Raw genomic sequence first — 21,143 nt, forward strand, 5'->3', positions numbered from 1 at the left:
CTGTAAACACTGGCTGCTTGCTGTCGATGTCTATCACTAGTGCAGCTCTGGATTAATCTTGACTTGTCTTGCCCCTGCATCTTCCTTGCCCGTACAAAGCCATCTTGCATTCTGCACAGACGAACTTTTCAACTAAAAACGATTGCTTAGATCTCGTCCATTCTCATGAACTGCATTGGCCTTAATTAAACACAATGCACACATTCAAGCTCAGCTGCATTCCATAGAGGGCAACATACCTGAAAACCCGCCACACTTCGCTGCCCTTCTGCTTCTCTTGGATTGAGACACGCAGGTTTGCAACGCCTTATGCTCCCTCTGAAAGGCCACAATAGCCTGAGAGATTAGAGCCCACCCTTGCGCCTCTCAACCAGGAAACAGCTAAAGAGACAGCTGTACCGCCTACTCATGGGCCGATCCGTAGACTCCTTCAACGCACTTTCATGAATCCTCCCGCGTGTTCCTTGTCTGTGCCATCTTTGCCTTCACTCCTCTGTAACATGTGGCTTGCCATCCACGCTTTGCTACACACGCCTCCTCAGGGGTGGCAAACGCTCGGTAAATTCGAATTTAAAAATAATTGAGTTTAATACATATGAATATAACTCTCATTCCTATTATTGCATTTTCATCCCGCTGTGAGCAATGGTTCTCTCATTTGTAAAGGGCCCAAATAAAGTAACGAATTAGAAAATCCAGGCGGAAACGTGCAGGAGATAAGAAATGTAGGACAGCACCACTACTGCGCAGAAGAATGTATTTTAAAGAAAAAAATACTCTTACAGGGATGGAAAACCAACACCATGAAAGCAATCAGCATAAACATTTCAAATGTATACATTGCACAGTCCACAAGAGACCCACAATTGAAAATACAAACATGATTCAAAAACAGAAATTTCCTTCATCAAAATGAACATCTAAAAATAGGCAAATATTGATGGTAAGTGTGTAAATTTATGTGTGCAACCAAGTGGAATAGGCACAACAATGTATGTATCACCGTCCATAATGCTTTTTACTGTGTAATTTGTAAAAGCTTCACACAGGGGCAGAAGAGCTAGACAACTCAATCATGATTTAAAGGCAAAGAGTTTCCTCAATTTTATAAAATTTCTTTTCTAAATACATTCCTTTGAGCTTTTGGAAAAGATGTGAATCTTTAATGTTTTTTTCTACCTCTACCCACAACAGTGTAGAGTGTGCCAGTAGAGAATTCAATATATTTAGTGTAACAGAAATGCTCACTTTTTACGGTACACCTTGATTTCTTTCAAGGAGATCTTGAGTCATATTTAGCAGAATGCCAAGTGACCCAACCTGAAATTGACTCAGATGTTTTGACTTATGTCCCTCATTTTTCATCAGTCAAAAAAAATGTATTTAACAAAGCAGATCACATCACCATAAGCTTATTGGCTTCTGAATCTATGACAGCCAATACTGCCTGGGGGGTGGCAGGTGGATTGAACAGAATAGTATCATTCAAACATCTCTCACCATGAAGGTATGAATGATTGATAATTATCCAATACAATAACATTATCAGACAGCCGTATCCAGGAGATAAAACAATTCACACAACTGTGACAATACTGCGTATTTCCAACCAAAACAAGTCATCATTATTAGTTATTTAGAAACTCCCCACCTAAATATCCAAAAACATCTTAGACAGGAGGCTAGTTATCTGCAATAAAAGTCTTTGCTTTAGCACCAAGCACCCGTTTAGAAAACGGAAAGTAAAGAAATAAGAAGTTTTCTGAGCTTTTTAAGAAAAATGATGATGAAGGCGCCCAGGAAAAAGGAAGCCTGTTTAGAAATTCATCTATGAAATTAGGTTAACTTTGGTGGAAGCCAGAGACATCACGTCTACATTTTTGAAGAGCAAAGTTCAACACACTTGGCTTGGTCAGCAAACTATAAGATGGTGACTGGTTGTGAGCAACATGAAAAAAGGGCAGTGATTTGTCATGGAGAATGCATTATATTGTACTCAGTACGTTAATCTATGGCAGCTCTTTTTAGTGCATATTGTGAACCGAAGACAGCCAATGCCACCAAGGATAGATGATGAGGAGTAAAAGATTTAAGGTGTTGAGGTCTGTCAAACATTCTGCTTTCAAAACCATTTATATAGAGATTGCAAGCAGCAAAGCCATTGCCTTCTTATCCAAATTCTGAATACAACGCGTAAGCTGGTCATCCATCTGAAGACTGTTGTAGGGTGTCCTATCTATGAAACAGTGAAAAGTAGGTGCAAGACAGCTGCTCACGACACCTGTGTGACTCCTGATTTTGACAAAGTAGATCTGTGTCCATTGGTTGCTGGACCTCATTATGGCTTTCCCTTTTCTGGAGTGGTATTAAAACACACTTTTCTGAAGAGGTGAAAATGATGGCCTTGGATGTGGATGTTTCTTTGTCAGTGAGTCTCCTTTGTCCCTCAGGGTCTTCAGCTCAGGACAATTACCAGCCAGCAGAGCAGCAGCAGCAGCAGGAGTGGCAGACACGCGGCAGCAGGAGGGTGGGAGCTCCTCAACTGGGCTTGTAGTTCATTGTTGTTGTAGTTGTAGTTCCTGTTGATGGCGGAAGATCCTACATAAGATACACACAAATAAAAATGAGTTTTTAAACATCAGACTATACATTTAGAAATCAAGTATAGAGTAATACTCTTCTATCCTTCACTGGGATTCAGCAGACACAGCTCAGGACAGTTGTGCTGTTATAAACGTGTAATGGTATCTAATGACTAAACCTCATCCCTCTAGTGAAAGACAGAAAGTTCCCCACTAATGTAGACTCCTTTACTCTTCTGTCTCATAAGCTCAAGGGGTCAAATACACTGCATTGCATCACCTTTCACCAATTCTCCTACCAACCCCCAGAACGAAGACCTAAAGAACCAGAATAAGAGTGAGTGTTGCATGGATTGCATCATCTGAAGGGAAGCACTTTATCCAATGTTCTCTGTGCTTAACCAAGTTCTCCAGAACTTAAAATACGTTTAGTGCAAAGAGGTGACTATGTGCACAGTGGAAAGAAGAAGCTAGTTGTAGAAAGGGTATAAGCAACAATGTAATTTTTTGTACTTCTTTCTACAGTCCAACAACAGAATACAGTTTTTTCGGTAAGAAGTCAAAATGGCGTAAGTCTGGGAGATGATGATTTCATTAATTTTCTTGCTTCATCCATTTTGAAGCAGTCTGACCAATGGTAGAGGAACTCTTCAAAGTCTACAGATTCTAAGTCTCCACATTTTCACAGCAAGTGTTGAGTTTGGGTGCTATCATTGTATATAACCCACATCAATATAGAGAGAGGCCAAAAATGAAAAATACCTACACTAGAATTGCATAATCTATTCTCTTTTGGAATACCTCCATGACTACTAACATAAAGGGAATTGTTGACGATCTATATCAACAAGCATGGGATAGTCACTGAGATTGCTTTAAGAATAAGTGGAGCCCCACATTGTCTTTCATCCTTCCACAGTCAGTTATTAAAAGCACAATTCAGTCTAGGAATAATAGCTACTGTTATTTGAGGCACTTAAAATGACAAAAATACAGTAAAATCCACTAAACGAAAAATTATGTATTATATTTTTATCTGGTGGGGCCTGAATTCTCAAGTACTGGCCTTTAAACCCAGCATTGCCTATAGTTAAGCAGGCAGTCTTGCAGAAGTGAATGATTAAGAGGTAAACAACCTCACTGGATGCTGTCAAACTTTGCAAGTACCACAAATCAAAATCTGAAGTTATCACTAACAGTGGATACTAAGGAATTGAAAGTTCACTCATATTGAGTGTCAAATGAGTCCTAAGCTTATGATGATTAGAAAAAGGTTATAAATAACACTGGCACACTATTCAACAAATCTGTATGCCCCTTCCCTAGTTGAGCTTTTTTTATGTCACCAAAATCAGTGTTAAAGTTTCACCAGAACACATATAGGGAACAGCAAAGCAAACTAAAACAGTACTTGACCTAGTCCAATGTAGAGGAAGTAGTATTTTTGAATTCGGAGATTGCATTTTACCACTGACACTATAGAATGTTAAAAGATTGCCAGGAAACTCTCTCCTGGGTATTCAGCTTTATTTCTTGATGTAGGATCACTGTTTGTCACAAGTTAAATATAGATAAAAGCTGTCCATTGTAGAGCATATATCTTAGAACTGGTATTCACTATTTTGGCTTTTCTCTGAACAGTATAGAGATTCAACACTGTATTCAATGAGGATTTCTCATATATCTGTGGTTAATTGTGAATGTGAACTATAGTTTGTGTAAAGTCATAGCAATTCATACAGACAATACGTAGGATATTGAAGCCTGGATAATGTCATCAGAGATGGCATTGGTGATGTCATCAATGATGTCATTGAAATGTCATCAGTGATGTCATAAATGATGTCATAGAACATGTCGTGAGTGATGTCTAATGTGAAGTCATACGCAGTGCATGGAGTGCAAGTTACAGTTAGCGCTGCTAACTCAAACTGCTGAATTTCTGTGTTTTTCTTAGATTCCAAATGTTAACATTGTCAATGAGAAATTCACCTCAATACAACGCTACTTTAACCTTTGTTTTTTTTAGTGAGTTTCTACGTTTTTTTAATTTGAAAACTCATATTTTTATTAACCTAACTAGAATGTTACTTTAACCTTAGGTTTTGTCAGTGTATTTCTAGGCTTTTTTAAGTAAATTAATTATTTTGTGAGTATGATAGAATGATTGTATAATACATGTTGTGTTTGTATAATACATGTTGTGTTCAGACATTATTTGTTTTTTAACAACAAATTTTATTGATTTTCCGTAGTACCAGATGGGCCGAGCCCGGCAAGCAACGTACAATTGAAAGGCATATTGTAAAAGTTCTAGGTACTGAACATTTTCCACCCTGGAGGTCTGCAGAACATCAGACCAGAAACAGCCCCCCCACCCCACTCCCCCAAACACGCACCATACATTCCATAAAAAACATGATATAAACACATCGAATGAGTTTCCGTCTACATCTGTGTAACTCTATCACATTAAACTGGCAAGTCATTCACTACTAGCCATTCAAGAAGGTCCCGGTTTACTGGCTGCGTTATGAGGGACAAGTCGATGCCTAATTATTTGGCCCACCCAGCCCAGATCTTCCCGTGCTTCTGTGGACAGCCCCTTGCCTAAAACACCGCAATCTCAGCAGACATGCACCTATCCATGGCCTTTTTCCAATTCGCTATACAGAGTGGGGATGTAGCCTTCCAGTGCTGTGCAATGTCTCGCTTAGCCAATGTGAGGCCCAAGAACAGAAGGTGTCTTTTATATCTGGTCCCCCCAATGTCTTCTGTGCTGTGTAGGAGTGTCAATCTAGGGTCTGCTGGAATGTCCCATGCCAATACCTGTCCCATGCAAGACAAAACGCCCGAACAGAAGTGTTGCAGTGCCTCGCTACTCCACACCGTAGGGAGAAACGACCCCTCATCCAAGTCACAGCGGAGACATTGCGGGGGATTGAATAGCCCCCATCTTCCAGAGGCGGAGGCGTGTGTAATATATTCTGTGGAGATATTTAAAATGGAACAGCCTATATCTAGTACAAACGGCGGAGTACCTGCGGCTGGCCAGTGCATCGGCCCAATCATCATCCGTCAGGGCGGGCAAGTCCGCCTCCCACGCCGCTCGGGTCCGATGAAAAGTGGTTTTTGAGTGTGTAATGAGGGTTTGATAAATTTGCCGGATTTTGTGGGCCCCCAGGTCCCCCATCAACAACCGACCCTCTAACGGGTGAAACTCGGGTAAAGACGTGAGATGCCATATCAGGGGGGACAAAGCATGATGGAGCTGTAGGTACCTATGGAACTGCAATTTGTGAAGGTCGAAATCCTCCTGCAACCTCTGGAAGGACTTAAGCGTTGCGGTGACCCCTGCATTATATCTCTGAGCGTGGATTTCCCAATATCATCCCACCTACGGAACCCCACTAGTGTCAAAACAGGCCGGCGGTGTGAGCCCTGTCAGAGGGGTGTTGCACTGGTCAGCATGCCCCACCAACCCATAGACAGGACCACCCACCTCCATATCTGAATAAAAGTCGGACAGGCCGGGGGGAGCACCACCAGGGACGAGGAGCTGTACAAGAGGTGGAGCAGCGGGGTATCCACCATGAAGAGCCTTTCCACCGCATAGGCCGGGTCTACCTGAGAGCCATAACACCATTCATTGATCACCAGGAGGTGCGAAGCCCAGAAATACGGCCGAACGTCGGCTGCCGCAATCCCACCGCAGTACGTAGACTGGATACACGTTGCAAGCGCCATCCGAACCGCACCCCTCCCGAGGAACCTATTCAGGAGCGCATTTATTTGGAGAAACCACGAGGGGGGGATAGGATAGAGGTAATTCTGCAGCCGATAAAGCAAGCGCAGCAAAGACACCATTTTGAAAATGGCGGACCTGCCATATAGCAAAAGGGGCATCTGGGACCATACCCTTGTTTCGTCGTGGACAGCGGGGAACAGTGGAGCGATATTACGCAACCAAGCCTCGTTAGGACACCACATGGTATATACCCTGAGGTACTTGAAACCCGCATCAGCGATGATCAGTTGCGAGGCCTAAGTCTGACTCCTCTGCTCACCGCATATGGGGAACAGGATAGATTTGGATGGGTTAGCGCAGAGCCCAGAAGTCTCCCCAAAAATCCACAGGATCTGGAGCACCTGTGTCCCAGAGGCCCAAGGATCTGACATGAAGAACAGAGCGTCATCGGCATATAACCCAATCTTGTCCGTGCACTCCGGTGACCAGTCCAGTCCACGGAAGACAGAATCCAGGTGCACCCACGCGGCTAATGGCTCGATAGCTAAGGCGAATAACAGCGTGGAAAGGGGGCACCCCTGACTTATGCACCTGCGAATGGGGAAGGGAGCCGAACAGTATCCGGCCACATGAACCGATGCAGTGAGATCTGTATATAATATTTCACATAGGCCCTAAAGCGAGGTCCCAGGTTGACAGCCTCTAAGAGCTTAAAAAGGTAAGTCCAGCTCAGCGAATAGAACTCCTTATCTATGTCTGCCAACAAGACCGCCGTGTGGTGCCCCAGACGATGAGCCTCCGCCACGGAGTTATGGGCACATCTGATGTTGTGTCTGGTGGAGCGTTCTGGCATGAAACCAGACTGATCTGGATGCACCAGATCCTGGATACACGTGCGGAAGCGGTTGGGCAGGACCTTCCCCAGCAATTTAGGCTCGAAATTCAACAAGGAAATGGGGTGATACAAACCTGGATCTTCGGGAGGGCGGCCTGGCTTGAGGAAGACTACGATTCCGGCGTGTCACCAATCTGTAGGCAGAATGTACTGCTCTGAGGCCTCGTGTAGCACCTTGAGCAGATGAGGACCGAGAGGTCCCATATGCGGGTGCATGAAGTCGCACGGGAACCCGTTTGGGCCCAGTGCACGTCCCGGGTGGGTATTGGATAGCGCCGTCCGCAGCTCATCCAGGGAAATGGGTTTGTCCAGGGCGTCGCATTGCTCGTCTGAAAGGCGGCGAAGAGGGATATGTGTGAAGAAGTCATCTATAAGGGGTTCGGCTATTACCTCGCACTCCTCATATGTGAACCCAGCTTCGGAAGGGTGAAAGGCCCGCCACAAGTCTGCCCAGTCCAGTGTATGTGCCAGTATGTTCAGTTTGGATCTAGAAGAGGGTACATCTGGTGGTCTAGCCCGCCACCTATCCACGGGGCCCATGATGTCATTCCAGTCCCAACCCAGTATCGACAGGCCGCCCAGGAGATCTCCCCATACCTGTGTTAGTTTGTCTATGAATGTCTGGCCTAGCGGTGGAGGAGCGTAGACACTTCCGATTGTGATCTGTTCACCAGCTATGATGCCAGAGATCACCGTAAAACGGCCACCCGATCTAACCAGTACTGTGTAACCTGGAGCGGTACTCTGCGGTGAATAAGCATGCTGTGCCACGCATCCCCCTTGTAAAGCTGGAGTGGTACACCGTAGCGAACCCATATTGGGAGAGGCAAGGGGCTTTGGTGCCCAGATGATGCGTCTTCTGTAGCAGTAGGATGTCGCCCGAATAGCGCTTCGCTAGATAGAGCACCGCCCCCCGTTTGACCTTGTTCAGTAAACCCCGCACATTTCAGGCAAGAATGTTGAGTTTCCCCAATGGAGAATCACCCACTGTGTGGGCCATTCCTAGTCCTCAAAGTTTATAGTGATAACCGATGTGAGAATGATGGAGCATAGAAGTGCGTGCATGGTGCGTAAAACATAAAACTAACAACAAACGGCCTCCCCAGAGCCCCCCCTCTCCCTACCCCCATACTTTCAGGAACAAGGAGTATCTGTTGTGGTGGAATCCCATCCCAGGCCACAAACATGATGACCCAAGCGGTTCCTCCAATGGATCCCCCCCACCCAACATCACCCAACATTACCCAAAACGTTCAGGGTGTACTATGTCCGGTACCTTCCAGAGCTGATGGTAAAGACCCCAACCCATAGGATCTGGAGCAACCTAGCATGGGGCCAGCGACTTTGCCCATCTAGTGAAGAAGAACAGGATAAGATATGTCTATAGGCCCAAAGCTGCGATAGACCCCCTACATTAAATTATTTTGGCCCTTTGAAGGTGGTGGTGTCCAGGGGTTCAGGGGGGCCATCTTAAAATCAATGAATTGTCACACGAAGGTGGTGGTCGTCCCGAGATATTATCTGCCTTATCCGTATATATGCCCTATGTCAGTAAGCATGTAAAAAAAATTCAATGTCCTAATTTAAGCAAATCATTTCAATTGCTGATCAGAGTAAAACTGTAACACACAGTCACTTGCATCAACCCTGCTGCCCACGAAAGCAAAGTCCTTGAAATATCTCTGCCAAGTGACCTGTTAGTTCAATTCACAAGCTATAAGAACAGTCCTAATATCATAATACCACATGGTGTGTAGCTTCACCCATTAATTAATAAAAGAAAAAACTGTCACAATTGGAGAAAGTCCTCCACAATATTCAAACATACCATTAGATATGGAAAAAGTTGAGGCATAGGAAAATAAACAAACAAATTGAAGAAGTAAGGCTGCAACAGAGACATTAGCTGCATCATTATTACAGTAGCAGCAAAAATTAGTTCTGATTTAGTTAAGACATTATTGAATATTTTAATCCCATGAATGTTTTATTTATGGCAATGTACTTTGTTTTACTTTAAGATTCATTAGTTATAGATATATTTCTTTGCCTCAAAGTGCAACTTTAGCTATGACATATAAACCTATGGCACCCATGTTGTACCACTCTTCCCAGTGTTTCTGTGCACTATTGTTTCTGTTTTATAGGTGTGTTATGAGCTGACCCTTTATGTGTGAACAAGGCAGAGATGGCCGAAACATGTTGCAGAAGCTGAAGAAGTTTAAGAACCAATTTCTTGCTGATTTCACCATCCTGAGTGTGCGCAACTTTGTTTTGACCTGAATAACGTGATAAATAAATATATATATAAATACCCAGTAGGTAGATATAGTTAGGACCTATTTTCCATAGGAAATTATGTACAGGGGGGGCTCTCAGGCCCCCCCAGCCCCGGGGACCACCACCCCCCTGGGCTTATTCAAATTGGGTGGGGGGCTCTCAGGCCCCCCAGCCCCGGGGACTGCCACCCCCGGGGCTATTTCAAATTAGGTGTGGGGGGGCTCTGATGCCCCCACAGCCCCGGGGACCGCCAACCCCTGGGACTTTTCAGAAATGTTGAAGGGGGGCCGCGCGGCCCCCCTCCTGGAGCCTTGTACAGGCCCTGGGGACCGCCACCCCCCAGGGCCGGCTCCTGCAGTGTCCCGCGGTGCTCACCCCCGGGACACTGCTGTTTGCAATGGCAGGGCAGGAGCCTCGCAGCTCCCACCCTGCCATTGCAAACTGCTTTGCTTCCTTGAAGCGAGAGCAGGGATACCTGCTCTTGCTTCAATGAAGCAAAGCAGATTGCTTTTCCATATGGAGAGCAGCATGTTAGCTGCTCCCCATGTGGAAAAGCAAAGCCGGCCCCCGCAGGAGGCGGGTAGCCGACGGGACCGTGGGGGGATTGGGGACCTCCCCATGGTCCCCAACGCTGAGGGCCAGCCCCGGACAATGGGGCCCCTGGGGCTACCAGTGGCCCGGGAGGGGGGCCACGCGCCCCCCCCAATTAACATTAAAAAATATTTTTTTTTTAAATGGCCGGCCCCGGGGGATGGGGTCCCCGGGGCCTTGAAGTGGCCTGAGGAGGGAGGCTATGCAGCCACCCTCCATAAAAATATGTAAAAAATATTGGCCATGCCCCAGGGGACGGGTTCCCGGGGCCCGGAATTGGCCACGGGAGGGGGGCCACGCGGTCCCTTTCCCGTAAAAAAAAAGATTTAAGTAACATTTGGGGGTCAGGCCCTGGGGGCCAACTAGCCCACCAGGTACCTCCCTGGCGCATACTGCAGGTACCTGGTGGACTAGTTGGCCCCCAGGGGACCTCAGGATTGAAGAGGAATTCATTCCCCAACTTAAAACGCGCCACAGGGCGTGTTTGCACAAATGTCACCTCAGGCCCCACCCCCTTCCTTCAACATTGTGCAAATATTCCTCTAAAATCAGCCGAACTACGAATTCCGATTTACTTACCTGCTATCACGAGAGACCTCAGTGCTGCATCTTTGAGCCCAGTACTGATCCTGAAAAGTAATTCTAACCGTACTTACCAGTGACTTGTGTTTCCTTCCATAGGAATCCATTGTGTGGTTTTCACCAGAAAAGTTTCTAAGTGTCGATTTTGAAACGTACATATATTCCTCTAAAATCAGCCGAACTACGAATTCCGATTTACTCACCTGTTATCAGGAGAGAACCCAGTACTGCATCTTTTAGACCAGCACTGACCCTGAAAAGTAATTCTAAGCGTACTTACCAGTAACTTGTATTTCCTTCCATAGGAATCCATTGTGTGGTTTTCAGCAGAAAAGTTTCTAAGTATCTATTTTCACAAACTAAAAATATTCCTAAAAAATCGTCTGTATGACAAACACATTCTTTCAACTGTTTACAGGAGATGCACCAGTGCTGGATCCAGGATCCACCACTGAGTAAGAAAAAGTACCGATAACCCTACTTACCTGCTAAGTGAATTTTCTGCCATAGGATAACATTGGTGATTCTATGTGAAAAAATGTCAACTTTTAAAATACAATAATATTCCTTAAAAATCACTACTGTAACCAAAACGCTTTTACTCAACTGTTTACAGGAGATGTCCAAGGACTGAATCTAGGATCCAGTCCTGTGGTTAGAAAAGTAATCCATAAAGTAACTGTTTGCATTTGACTAGAAATTCACATTGAGCTCAATGTTGCATTGTGTTTGAAATTGTGTTGCCCATTGCAACAACTGTAACTACTGTACTTAAAAGTCTATTGCCTATTTGCAAAGTATTTAAACTAAAGTAATTCATTCTGAGAAAGTATATTTTTTATTGTAATGTATAATGTAATTATAATGTAATTAAAAAAATTAAATATCTAAAAATAAATAGTTACAAAAATGTAGTAAATCAGTCTAAAAAAAATCAGTATAACAATTAATACATTAAAAATTAGCATTTAAAAAACCATTGAAATTCACTGAAAAAAACCATAGGTTTCAGGCCTGATATAGTTAGGAATTAGCATTTAAAAAACCTTTGAAATTCACTGAAAAAAACATAGGTTTCAGGGCTGATATAGTTAGGAATTAGCATTTAAAAAACCTTAGAAATTCACTGAAAAAACCATAGGTTTTAGGGGTGTTATAGTTATCTGGACATTTCACTCGAACAAAACCATTGAAATTCCTCCGATATAGTTAGTCGTACTACCTACATCTTGCGCGCCCGCAATAGAATGCTGATGATGTCACATATTACATCATTCATGACAGGGTCAGTGACATCACTGATGACATCTCAAATGACATCACTGATGACATCACTGATGACATCATCCATGTGACAATCAGATACACCTCATCATATACTAGTATAACCTTTCATCACTCACTGTAAAATACAGTGTGCCAGATTTAAAACCATTGACACACCAATACAAGTTTCTAAACAGTGATTCCTAGATCTATACACGCATCTAATCACTTACCTGTAGATTCACTCATACATGCTGTCAATGATCAATAGAACACTATCAAATATACTTATACACCTATATCGACATTACACACCAGCACAGATCCTAATCACTTATGAAGTCATCCTACTCACTTATGCAAACAATGGATCATACTTACTTTTACTTAGCTATACACTTATAAAAACACCACTTCATCTATTCATATAGATAATAACTCATACTTAGTGTGTTATAAAATCACTATTACAAGTATACAGTTATCCATACAGTCACTCATACAATCACTGAGTCTTATGTGTACTTATTTATATACAAAAACTGACACATACACTGGCTTTTATTTTTCTAGTTTGTTGGACATGTACCATTGAGACATATATTGGCTCATCACCACACCCATAAAGATATTCACTCACCCAAACAACTGTTATAACATGTAGTTTTAACTTCATATACCTACTGATTCAACTATTCACACATCTTTGGGCTGTCACACACCCTCCACCAAACCACACACACATTCACTCTCCCATACAAATACTCAGTTAACTAATCAATAACTAATATAGACTTTCACGTAGCTAGTAACCAACTGGTGCAGCAGTTTACACAACAACTGACAAAGTGATACAGATATTCACACAGTTTAGTCACTATCCAATATATTTAGTGAGACACTATAAATTAGTCAAGTAAACAGTCAATCACACTGCTACTAAATCCTCTATCCTGATATTTATATTTATATATCCACTCATTCTTCAATGCAAGTTGCTATCTATATATAATACATAATTAAATAACGATCCAAACCACATTCACTGGATGATTTCATCAGTGATGTCATCAGTGATGTCATTTGAGATGTCATCAGTGATGTCACTGACCATGTCATGAATGATGTAATATGTGACATCATCAGCAGTGGATTGCGGGCGCGCAAGATGTAGTTAGAACAAATAACTATATCGCAGGAATTTCAATGGTATTGTTTGAGTGAAATGTCCAGCTAACTAGAATACCCCTCAAACCCATGGTTTTTTCATTTAATTTCTAAGGTTTTTTAAATGCTAATTTCTAACTATATCAGGCCTGAACCCTATGGTTTTTTCAGTGAATTTCAAAGGTTTTTTAAATGCTAATTCCTAACTATATCAGGCCTGAAACCTATGTTTTTTTCAGTGAATTTCAAAGGTTTTTTAAATGCTAATTCCTAACTATATCAGGCCTGAAACCTATGTTTTTTTCAGTGAATTTCAAAGGTTTTTTAAATGCTAATTCCTAACTATATCATGCCTAAAACCTATGGTTTTTTCAGTATATGTATATATATATATGCAGAGCACTTTGAAATACAATACATATATATATATATACATATATATGAATGGATAGACAGACAGACAACTAGACAGACAGTTAAATAGAAGTTCATCTACAATTCAATTACTTTATTTCATAGTGTAGCTAGCTATTTTTAAGTCGCCTTTTCCATGTATCACACACCCATACAAGTTATCTTATCAGTAACATGAGATGTGAAAACAGAAGAGCTGCCAGGAGTACTCAGCAGAACAGGACGTAGACTGAGGTTTTAAGATGACCTCCTTACCATGTGTATCTGACACTTGTTCTGTTTCATAAACAAAAGGCCCAGTGGATAGAAGTGATCCTCCCACTACTTGGCTTGCCTGCACTGCTCGTGCGGACCTGGATGAGCACATCTGAAGGAATAAAAGAGAAAATCACTTTAAAGACCCGGTATCTAAGGCATGGTATAAAAAATACAATGTGCTTTCACCTAAGTAATCATTTTCAAAAAACATACATTTCCTCTTTTATACACTGATAAATCCAAGATAATTGAAATGTAGTCGATTAAACTATCACCCAAACTAGCTAAAAGGGAAAATGCATCATCAGAAGTACTCTGTATTCTGTGATATATGTCACTAAATGTAGGCGTATAGCGAACATTTGTTACAACGTGCCAAGCCAAGTCACTTTGTTCCCATTATTCATGGTGTAACATGTCATTTCATGCCAGCCTGTAAACATGTCCTTTGAGAACCTTTCAGAAGTGGGTGAGAGCATGCATCTGCAGCCAATATATTGCCACTATTTAGGGTGATGTGCACTCTACAAATGCACTTCTCTTTCATGTTTTGTTACTGCTCCTTACATTGAAAAAGAGAGGGAATTTGGGAAGAGATTGCGCTCAACTTCACATCATGTATAACTCCATATATTAGAAAACTGTACACCCTTATTACTGCACTTCGAGGCACTGATGAACTGTATATAAATTATTTGAAGTGGTACATATATTGTCACATTTTATTCTTTACGATCATTCATCACAAAATATTTAACCTGCATGCTTCGTCTTGCAGCAGGCATTTTCAAGGCTATCTTCTCATTTCAGTTTCAGAACAAGAGATACAGAAGAAGAGAAATTCCTCAACCCCTATCATACTGTCAACTGGCACAAACCCATGTCAGGGATCATCGACCAGAACATATTCCATTGCGGAATGACAATGAGGAAGAAGGTCAGAACTGTAGAATTTCCCTCACAGTAGACAAAGAGATCCAAATTTAAATGACACGTTGATTTGGAAAGAGTCCACTGGAGGACAAAACAGGTATGAGCTATGCACAGTTCCGTGATCAATAAAGTAAGTAAAGAAGTTTGAAAGTGCTTCTTCAACCATTTTTATGCACCATTCATTATACGAGTTGGTTTAGAAGGATGTCCATCCCCAAGCAGAAGGGTTCGCTCCCTAGTAGACGAAGCCAACGCTGTCGTGGATGGTGTCTTTTACAGCATTACGGATGTCATCTTTCGCTGATCATTTCAGGAGGGATCCAACTGAAGTTCTTGTATTGCATATTTAATTGAATCAAATAATACTACTCCGTGTAATTGCCTTGCATAACTAATGGAAAATCCTAAAGGTCATTGCAACAGCAGCACAGCGCCAGACTAGAAGTGAGCAGAAGCGGAGCAGTAGAAATCAGAAACATTCCTGAAGACTAGACTTCTGCATCAATGTGCCCATCATGTTAACAACATGCCTTCACACACCACGCTTGCACACGTTGTACTGATGTTCAGGAAAAAACCTAAGAACCATCCTTTTAAAGAATATCTCACCTGTAACAGGTGGCATCCCCACTCTTATCACCCCCTCAAACTCCACAAAGAAGAAGAAATCAACCACTCCCTTTTTACTGGCCAGAACATTTGCATGATTAGTTAGATTCGAACATTATTAATATCAATACATACGGACATACAGAAAGATGTGCAAGACTGGCTCAAAGTCAATAATATTTTCTGTTACTGATGCCTTAATGGTTGGCATGTTAGGAAAATGTACATGAAAAGGTACTGAAAAAACATGTCAGCCTGTCCTGGTATGACAATATATTTATGATTTGAACATATGTTATGGCTAATGCTATTGTAACCGTTAAAACGTTTTAAACTGAATGATGTGTTGTGCTTTTCATGACAAATTGCTTAGTTTTTAAACAGCATTGCCGAGTGCCTGTCCAAGACTCATTAATGTTGGGCAATCATCTTAGTTACAAGCAACCTCAGAATAACCTTGTTAAGCACAAGAATGTAACTAACAGATGTCCCCACCATACACACAAGAATCTAAAAATCTGTAATAAGCAAGACATTGTGATGCACTGCATAAGTAGCATGCTGCTGCAGTGCAAGACGCCCAGACTCAGGATTTGGTTTAAAGGTGTGTGGTGGAAAGTCCTCCAATGTTAGGAATTAATGGTAATTATGAAAGAAAATCCACTGGTTTCATTTCTCTACCAGAGCACCAAACTCTGGGTCATGGTCTTTGATGCTGTACCTTTAGAGATGGAGGGGCTCATACATGGATAGATTTATCAAGCCCTAGTACACAAGTATAGGTTAGGAAGTAAATGAATACCCCTGCTGGTTGCTCACACCACTCCAGGAAGTCTTTGTTCCTATACATCCATTTTCAAATAAATATTTTGAAGCTTGATACGTATCAAAATGTTTTACATGCTTTAAGGCTACATCTCCAAAATCTGTACTGCAAAGGATCTCAACTCCCACTTGGACAGGTTCAGTGAGTGAACACAAATATCTAATCTAATATTCCAATAAATAGAACAGTGTGCAATATGCAAATACCAGACCAACGTACATAATGGTTTTTCTACCCGAATTTCCATCTCTGTGGGCCTGGCTCGGAAGTTTCTAATATGTAAGCAAGTGAGCTAATATGTTGACCCTAGCCTGCTATGCACCACCAAGACACTAATTAAAATGATGGGGTAGGTGTTCTATATCTAACTACCAAACAAGTAAAAGGTATGTTTGTTCTTTCCACACTAACAAATACTGAAGGAGTGAGAGTGTCCAGGAGTGGCGGACTAGCTTGACGTATTGACCAGCACAACCACAGGATCTCCATTGATGAGTAAACACCACATTCATCACAACGAGTACAAAGGCATTTAGCAAATTTTTAAACAACTGGAAATCAATGTCCCTGGTGCTTCAGTTTTACTCACCGTGGCGCACACAGATGTCTGAATGTTACAGAGGTTGACCTCGCAGTGAACGTAGATCATGTTCGAATCACCGATAAATTTGAATGCACTGAATGAGAATCTCTTGATGGTAGGGAGATCCTGCCCTTCCAAAATTACTGACCCATTGATGCTGATCGGACACCTGATTCAAACAACAGAAAACATACACTATTGGTGTGATAGACAACACAAACTGCACATAACCAAATTCTACACTACGAGGACATGTGGCTCTACTATCTTAACCAGTTTAAATGTTATCAGCTTCTTGCACACCATGCCCTTGTACTAAATATTTGCCTCCGGATGCGTTACTTCCTACAACTAGAAGTAGAGTCTGGATCCAGTGAGGAAGAATAATATAAATCACATCCATCAGGATGTCAAGCTGCATGTACATGAAGGGGACAGTTTAAGTGAAATAGGATGCCAATCACTAACTCTTCATCCAGTCTTGTCTAATTTATAGTTCTTTTGCTGGTCAATTATGACACCTTTAGGTAGTACAGCAACTATTTCCAAACCACTTTACCATTCTACACCTAAGAGAGGCTCATCGATACATAATAGTAAATCATATTGGATGAGGAGTTCAAGCTAATTGCTTTAGCACACTACATTTTGTAGGTCTACCATCTGTTATTTTTTATTTTCAAATCCTGTGGATACCTTGTAAAATGTATCAATAAGATGCTTGTGGACACTTTAGGCAGATATCCTAAGATACACTAAGGTGCAGAAAAACGTTAAGGGACTCACACAAAGCCCCTTAAATCTACACTTTGACATACATAAAGGTATACAGTAATATGTTTACAGTTTCAGACATTTCATCCTTGCTGTATGGTAAAATAACTGAAACAAGGTTACAGATTTCTTCTTGAATGTGTCCTTGCCTTCTCCTAGGATTAGTGTTAATATGACTGCACCCATAATTGTGTTAAAATGCTTTATACACCTTGAATGTCTAATATTTTATTAGCTATGTCCTTTTACTCTTAGCATGCAAATACATGAATGTTGTCCAATATGAGTCTACATTCTTTTAAAGATTCCAAAAGCTGGTATGTCAGGAGCACATTGGGAAGTGTAATCCGTGAGGTAAAAGTGAGTATGATCAAAACTTCGACAAGATCTGTCAATATCCAATTTGTTCATTTGATTGATAAAGATATGTCCCTGTTGGACATGTGGGTCACTGACAGGTAAGGTCTAAAATTAGTAATATTCATGTACTTTGGATCTCCCTTTTGGAAAAATCCTATTCACATGATTAGATTAATTGTATATTTGGCTAGAACAAGGTCCATTTTGTCCATTTGGTCTACCTCCTGTTATGTAGCTGTGATGTAGGAGTGCTGCTCAATTGCAGTCAAAATAATAGTGATAAGGGCACAATCTCTGTAAATACTTAAGCAGCATACTTAGGTGCAAATTAGCTGAACACATCATAATTGTTATGACATACCTTGTCCACGTATTAAACATAACCACAACTGCATCTCCGTAAGAAGAAAGCTGAGAAAGAAACTTTATGTGGTGGAAATTAAATATTGTACAATGGCCACTGAAAGAGAGCGACAGGGAGATACAGGAAGAGAAAGATGGAGAGACGGGTCAAGGAGGGGAGAGTGGAAGATTGAAAGAAAGAGAGTGAGAGAAATAAACAAAGAGACAATGGGAATAAAATAACAAGAGAAAGAGGGGACAGAGATAATATAGGTTCAACTACACTAAAAGAACATCCCAACAAATGCTTTGAAAATGACAGTGTCCAATAGAGAAAGTACAAATTTTGATAAAATATTACTTTTGGAAGACCAAATCCTTTCTTATCTGAAAACATACCCGTTTCTGATGAGATCCCTTCGTGTGGTAGAGGCAGGGTCAATGGTTGGAGTCGCCCAACAGGTTCCTAACTGCAGCACCCACAGGGTGGTATCAACATCGGTCCCCTCAATAGAAACGTAGACCCGTTCATGGATGGTGATGATCACAGGGCACACTGAGATGAGCTGGTTGTAGTTGGAATCTTTATACAGAATGAGAGATGCCTCTAGGTGTCCTTCGCCATTTGGCAATGAGATGTTGACCACACTGGTAAAAACGGCAATATATCAATGAAGAGGACAAGGCAATAATAGTAGGGAAAATTAGGTGAGTAAGAAAACCATGTCCACAACCAACAGGCAACCATCACACCAGTGGTACAAAGAAGTATAAAACGGGAGCAAAAATAGTTTGTGCCTGTTTTCCCCCAATATTTGAAGCTTTCGTGGCTGACTTATCAGTGAACTATCAGGGCTTGATTCACAATGATTTCTTTTGTCCACGTGTTAAGGAGCAAAATAAAAAGGAGCTTACACAATATAAATTATGCTCACCTGTGAAACTGGCTGAGATATAACGGATAATAAGAAATGAGTTGCATCTTTTACAGAATATGTAGCAGATGCAGAGGGAGCATAATAAGCACAGGCAGCCATGCATAACAGAGAAGAATTCAGTGGCAAGGAATCCGTTGCTACTTCTGAAGTACTAGGTGTATTGTCATCAGAAATATTATAAGGGTAAAAATCAGATGCCTAATCTTCAATAAAGCTATACAGATTCCCATGAGGTTGACAAGTAATAGCATGATAGCTTATACAGTAGCTGGAAGCACCAACTAAACTATACTCAAACAATGTCTAGTAAGAGAAAGAGAAACACTTACCTTGGCACAACGTGTAAGGCCCAGATGAAAGACAAGTTAATACTGAGTGGATAGGCACAGGCAAAGTCAATGTGAATTTGTTTATCTTGAAGAATTATTGGCCCTTGCTGTTGGATGTAGTGACCTTCAACTGCATTTGAATAGACAGCATGAGTGCTGTTGACCTGAAAGATCAAAACGTTGATTCATGTAAAAAAAAGGTAATTCATACTTCTAGTAACCAGTGGCGTAGCAGGGGGGGGGGCAGTCCGCTCCGGGCAGCACATGTTTTGGGTGCGGCAGAGCCTCCCCTACCTGCAGCCCTCATGGATGGCAAATGCATGGACTGTCGCTGACACCGCCCCGCTCTCACCAATTGGCATTGCAGCGTGGCAAGCGCCTACCACCACAGGCGTCAAAAGGTCTAGCTATGCCACTTCTACTAACAGTGAGGATATACTATGAAATCGCAGCATTAGTCAGTGGGTGCCCCAAGTAACGATGAAGGCGAGGGAACAGTTAAGGTATAAGACCTCTGTGTGTACGCCTGTGCTTGAGTGTGTTCCATTGTATGTGATTGTGTGTGTAGCCAATTACAAGTTTGGGCAGAGGTGTGGGGTAATTCTAGAAATTTGTGGTTGCTGCAAATTCTAACTAATGGCAGAAAGAAGTGTGGCTTTTTGCAAAAGAAAAGCTTAGTGTAGATAAGTATTTAATGCGTTGGATAGCATTTTAGTTATCACAGTACTGAAATATGCATCACTAAAATCTAGATGTATTTGAAATTCTTCTTGATTCTGACACTACCGTGACAGCTTCTACAATAAGCACAGAATATTTACAGCCTAGCTATTCATTGTTGATCCTATCATAATCTTTTGATTGCCAAAAATTCCCTAGTAAATGGTAGCAAATTTTCCCTGGCTGATTCATTTACCTTCACTTGACTTCCACAGCTCTTCGATATGTTGCCAAAAGGGAAGACGATTTGATCATCCACCAGTGTCCCAAGACAACTGGGATCCGCCAGGTGAAGAGTTTCAGCTGGGATCCCGTTGGCACTCAGAAATGATCTCGAGAAGGACAAGCAGCTGTTACTGCCTTCGCAGACGAGATTGAAATCTGAAAGTTACAAGCAGAGTGGATCGTTTGAGTTTGGGTTGTTACATTATTAATATTTGAGTATCCGTCTTCATTTCATTTCAAACATATAGTCTTAGCTGGGTAACTGCTTACCAGACTGACGCGTTCCCTAAAAAGTATTAAAAGAATTTGACTACTTGGGCAGATTGTAACATTAGATGAGTGTCAGGTGGTCTGCATGAGTTTCTGGTCATGTGTGAAGAGAACACTCTCTTAATGTTGCCAAAGACCATTGTGAATGGGTTTCACTGTGGCTGTCTGCCATTGCTGCTACAGGGTATCACTGTTGTTGTACGCCATTGTTTTAGTTGGATGTTATTGTGGTAACATGTAATTGCTGTGGTGGGTGTCATGATAGCTCTATGCCATTGCTGTGACAGGGTGTGTTAGAACTGGGGGTCTCTAGTTGGCAGAGGTAAGTACCTTTGTCCAAATAGGGACCCTTGCTTCTAGTCAGGGTAAGGGGGTACAGACTGTTGATAACCCCTGCTCACCCCCTCGGTAGCTTGGCACGAGCAGACAGGCTTATCCCCAAGGCAATTTG

General features: G+C 41.9%; 1 protein-coding gene across 1 annotated transcript in view; it reads right to left on the minus strand.

Moving 5' to 3' along the window:
* Positions 1–740: 740 nt before the first annotated feature.
* The window catches only part of LOC146809308 (alpha-tectorin-like), a 332,591-nt gene continuing 312,188 nt past the window's right edge, over positions 741–21,143 (minus strand). The window contains exons 26-31 of the mRNA XM_085616115.1: positions 20,394–20,578; positions 19,478–19,641; positions 18,610–18,858; positions 16,741–16,903; positions 13,781–13,892; positions 741–2,598 (exon numbers count right to left, since the gene is read on the minus strand). Of these exons, the coding sequence (XP_085472241.1) occupies positions 2,456–2,598; positions 13,781–13,892; positions 16,741–16,903; positions 18,610–18,858; positions 19,478–19,641; positions 20,394–20,578 (1,016 nt within the window). The 3' untranslated portion in view covers positions 741–2,455. The remainder of the gene's footprint in view (positions 2,599–13,780; positions 13,893–16,740; positions 16,904–18,609; positions 18,859–19,477; positions 19,642–20,393; positions 20,579–21,143) is intronic.

Source organism: Triturus cristatus, chromosome 7, assembly GCF_964204655.1.
Source record: "Triturus cristatus chromosome 7, aTriCri1.1, whole genome shotgun sequence".
NCBI classification, from domain to species: Eukaryota; Metazoa; Chordata; class Amphibia; order Caudata; family Salamandridae; genus Triturus; species Triturus cristatus.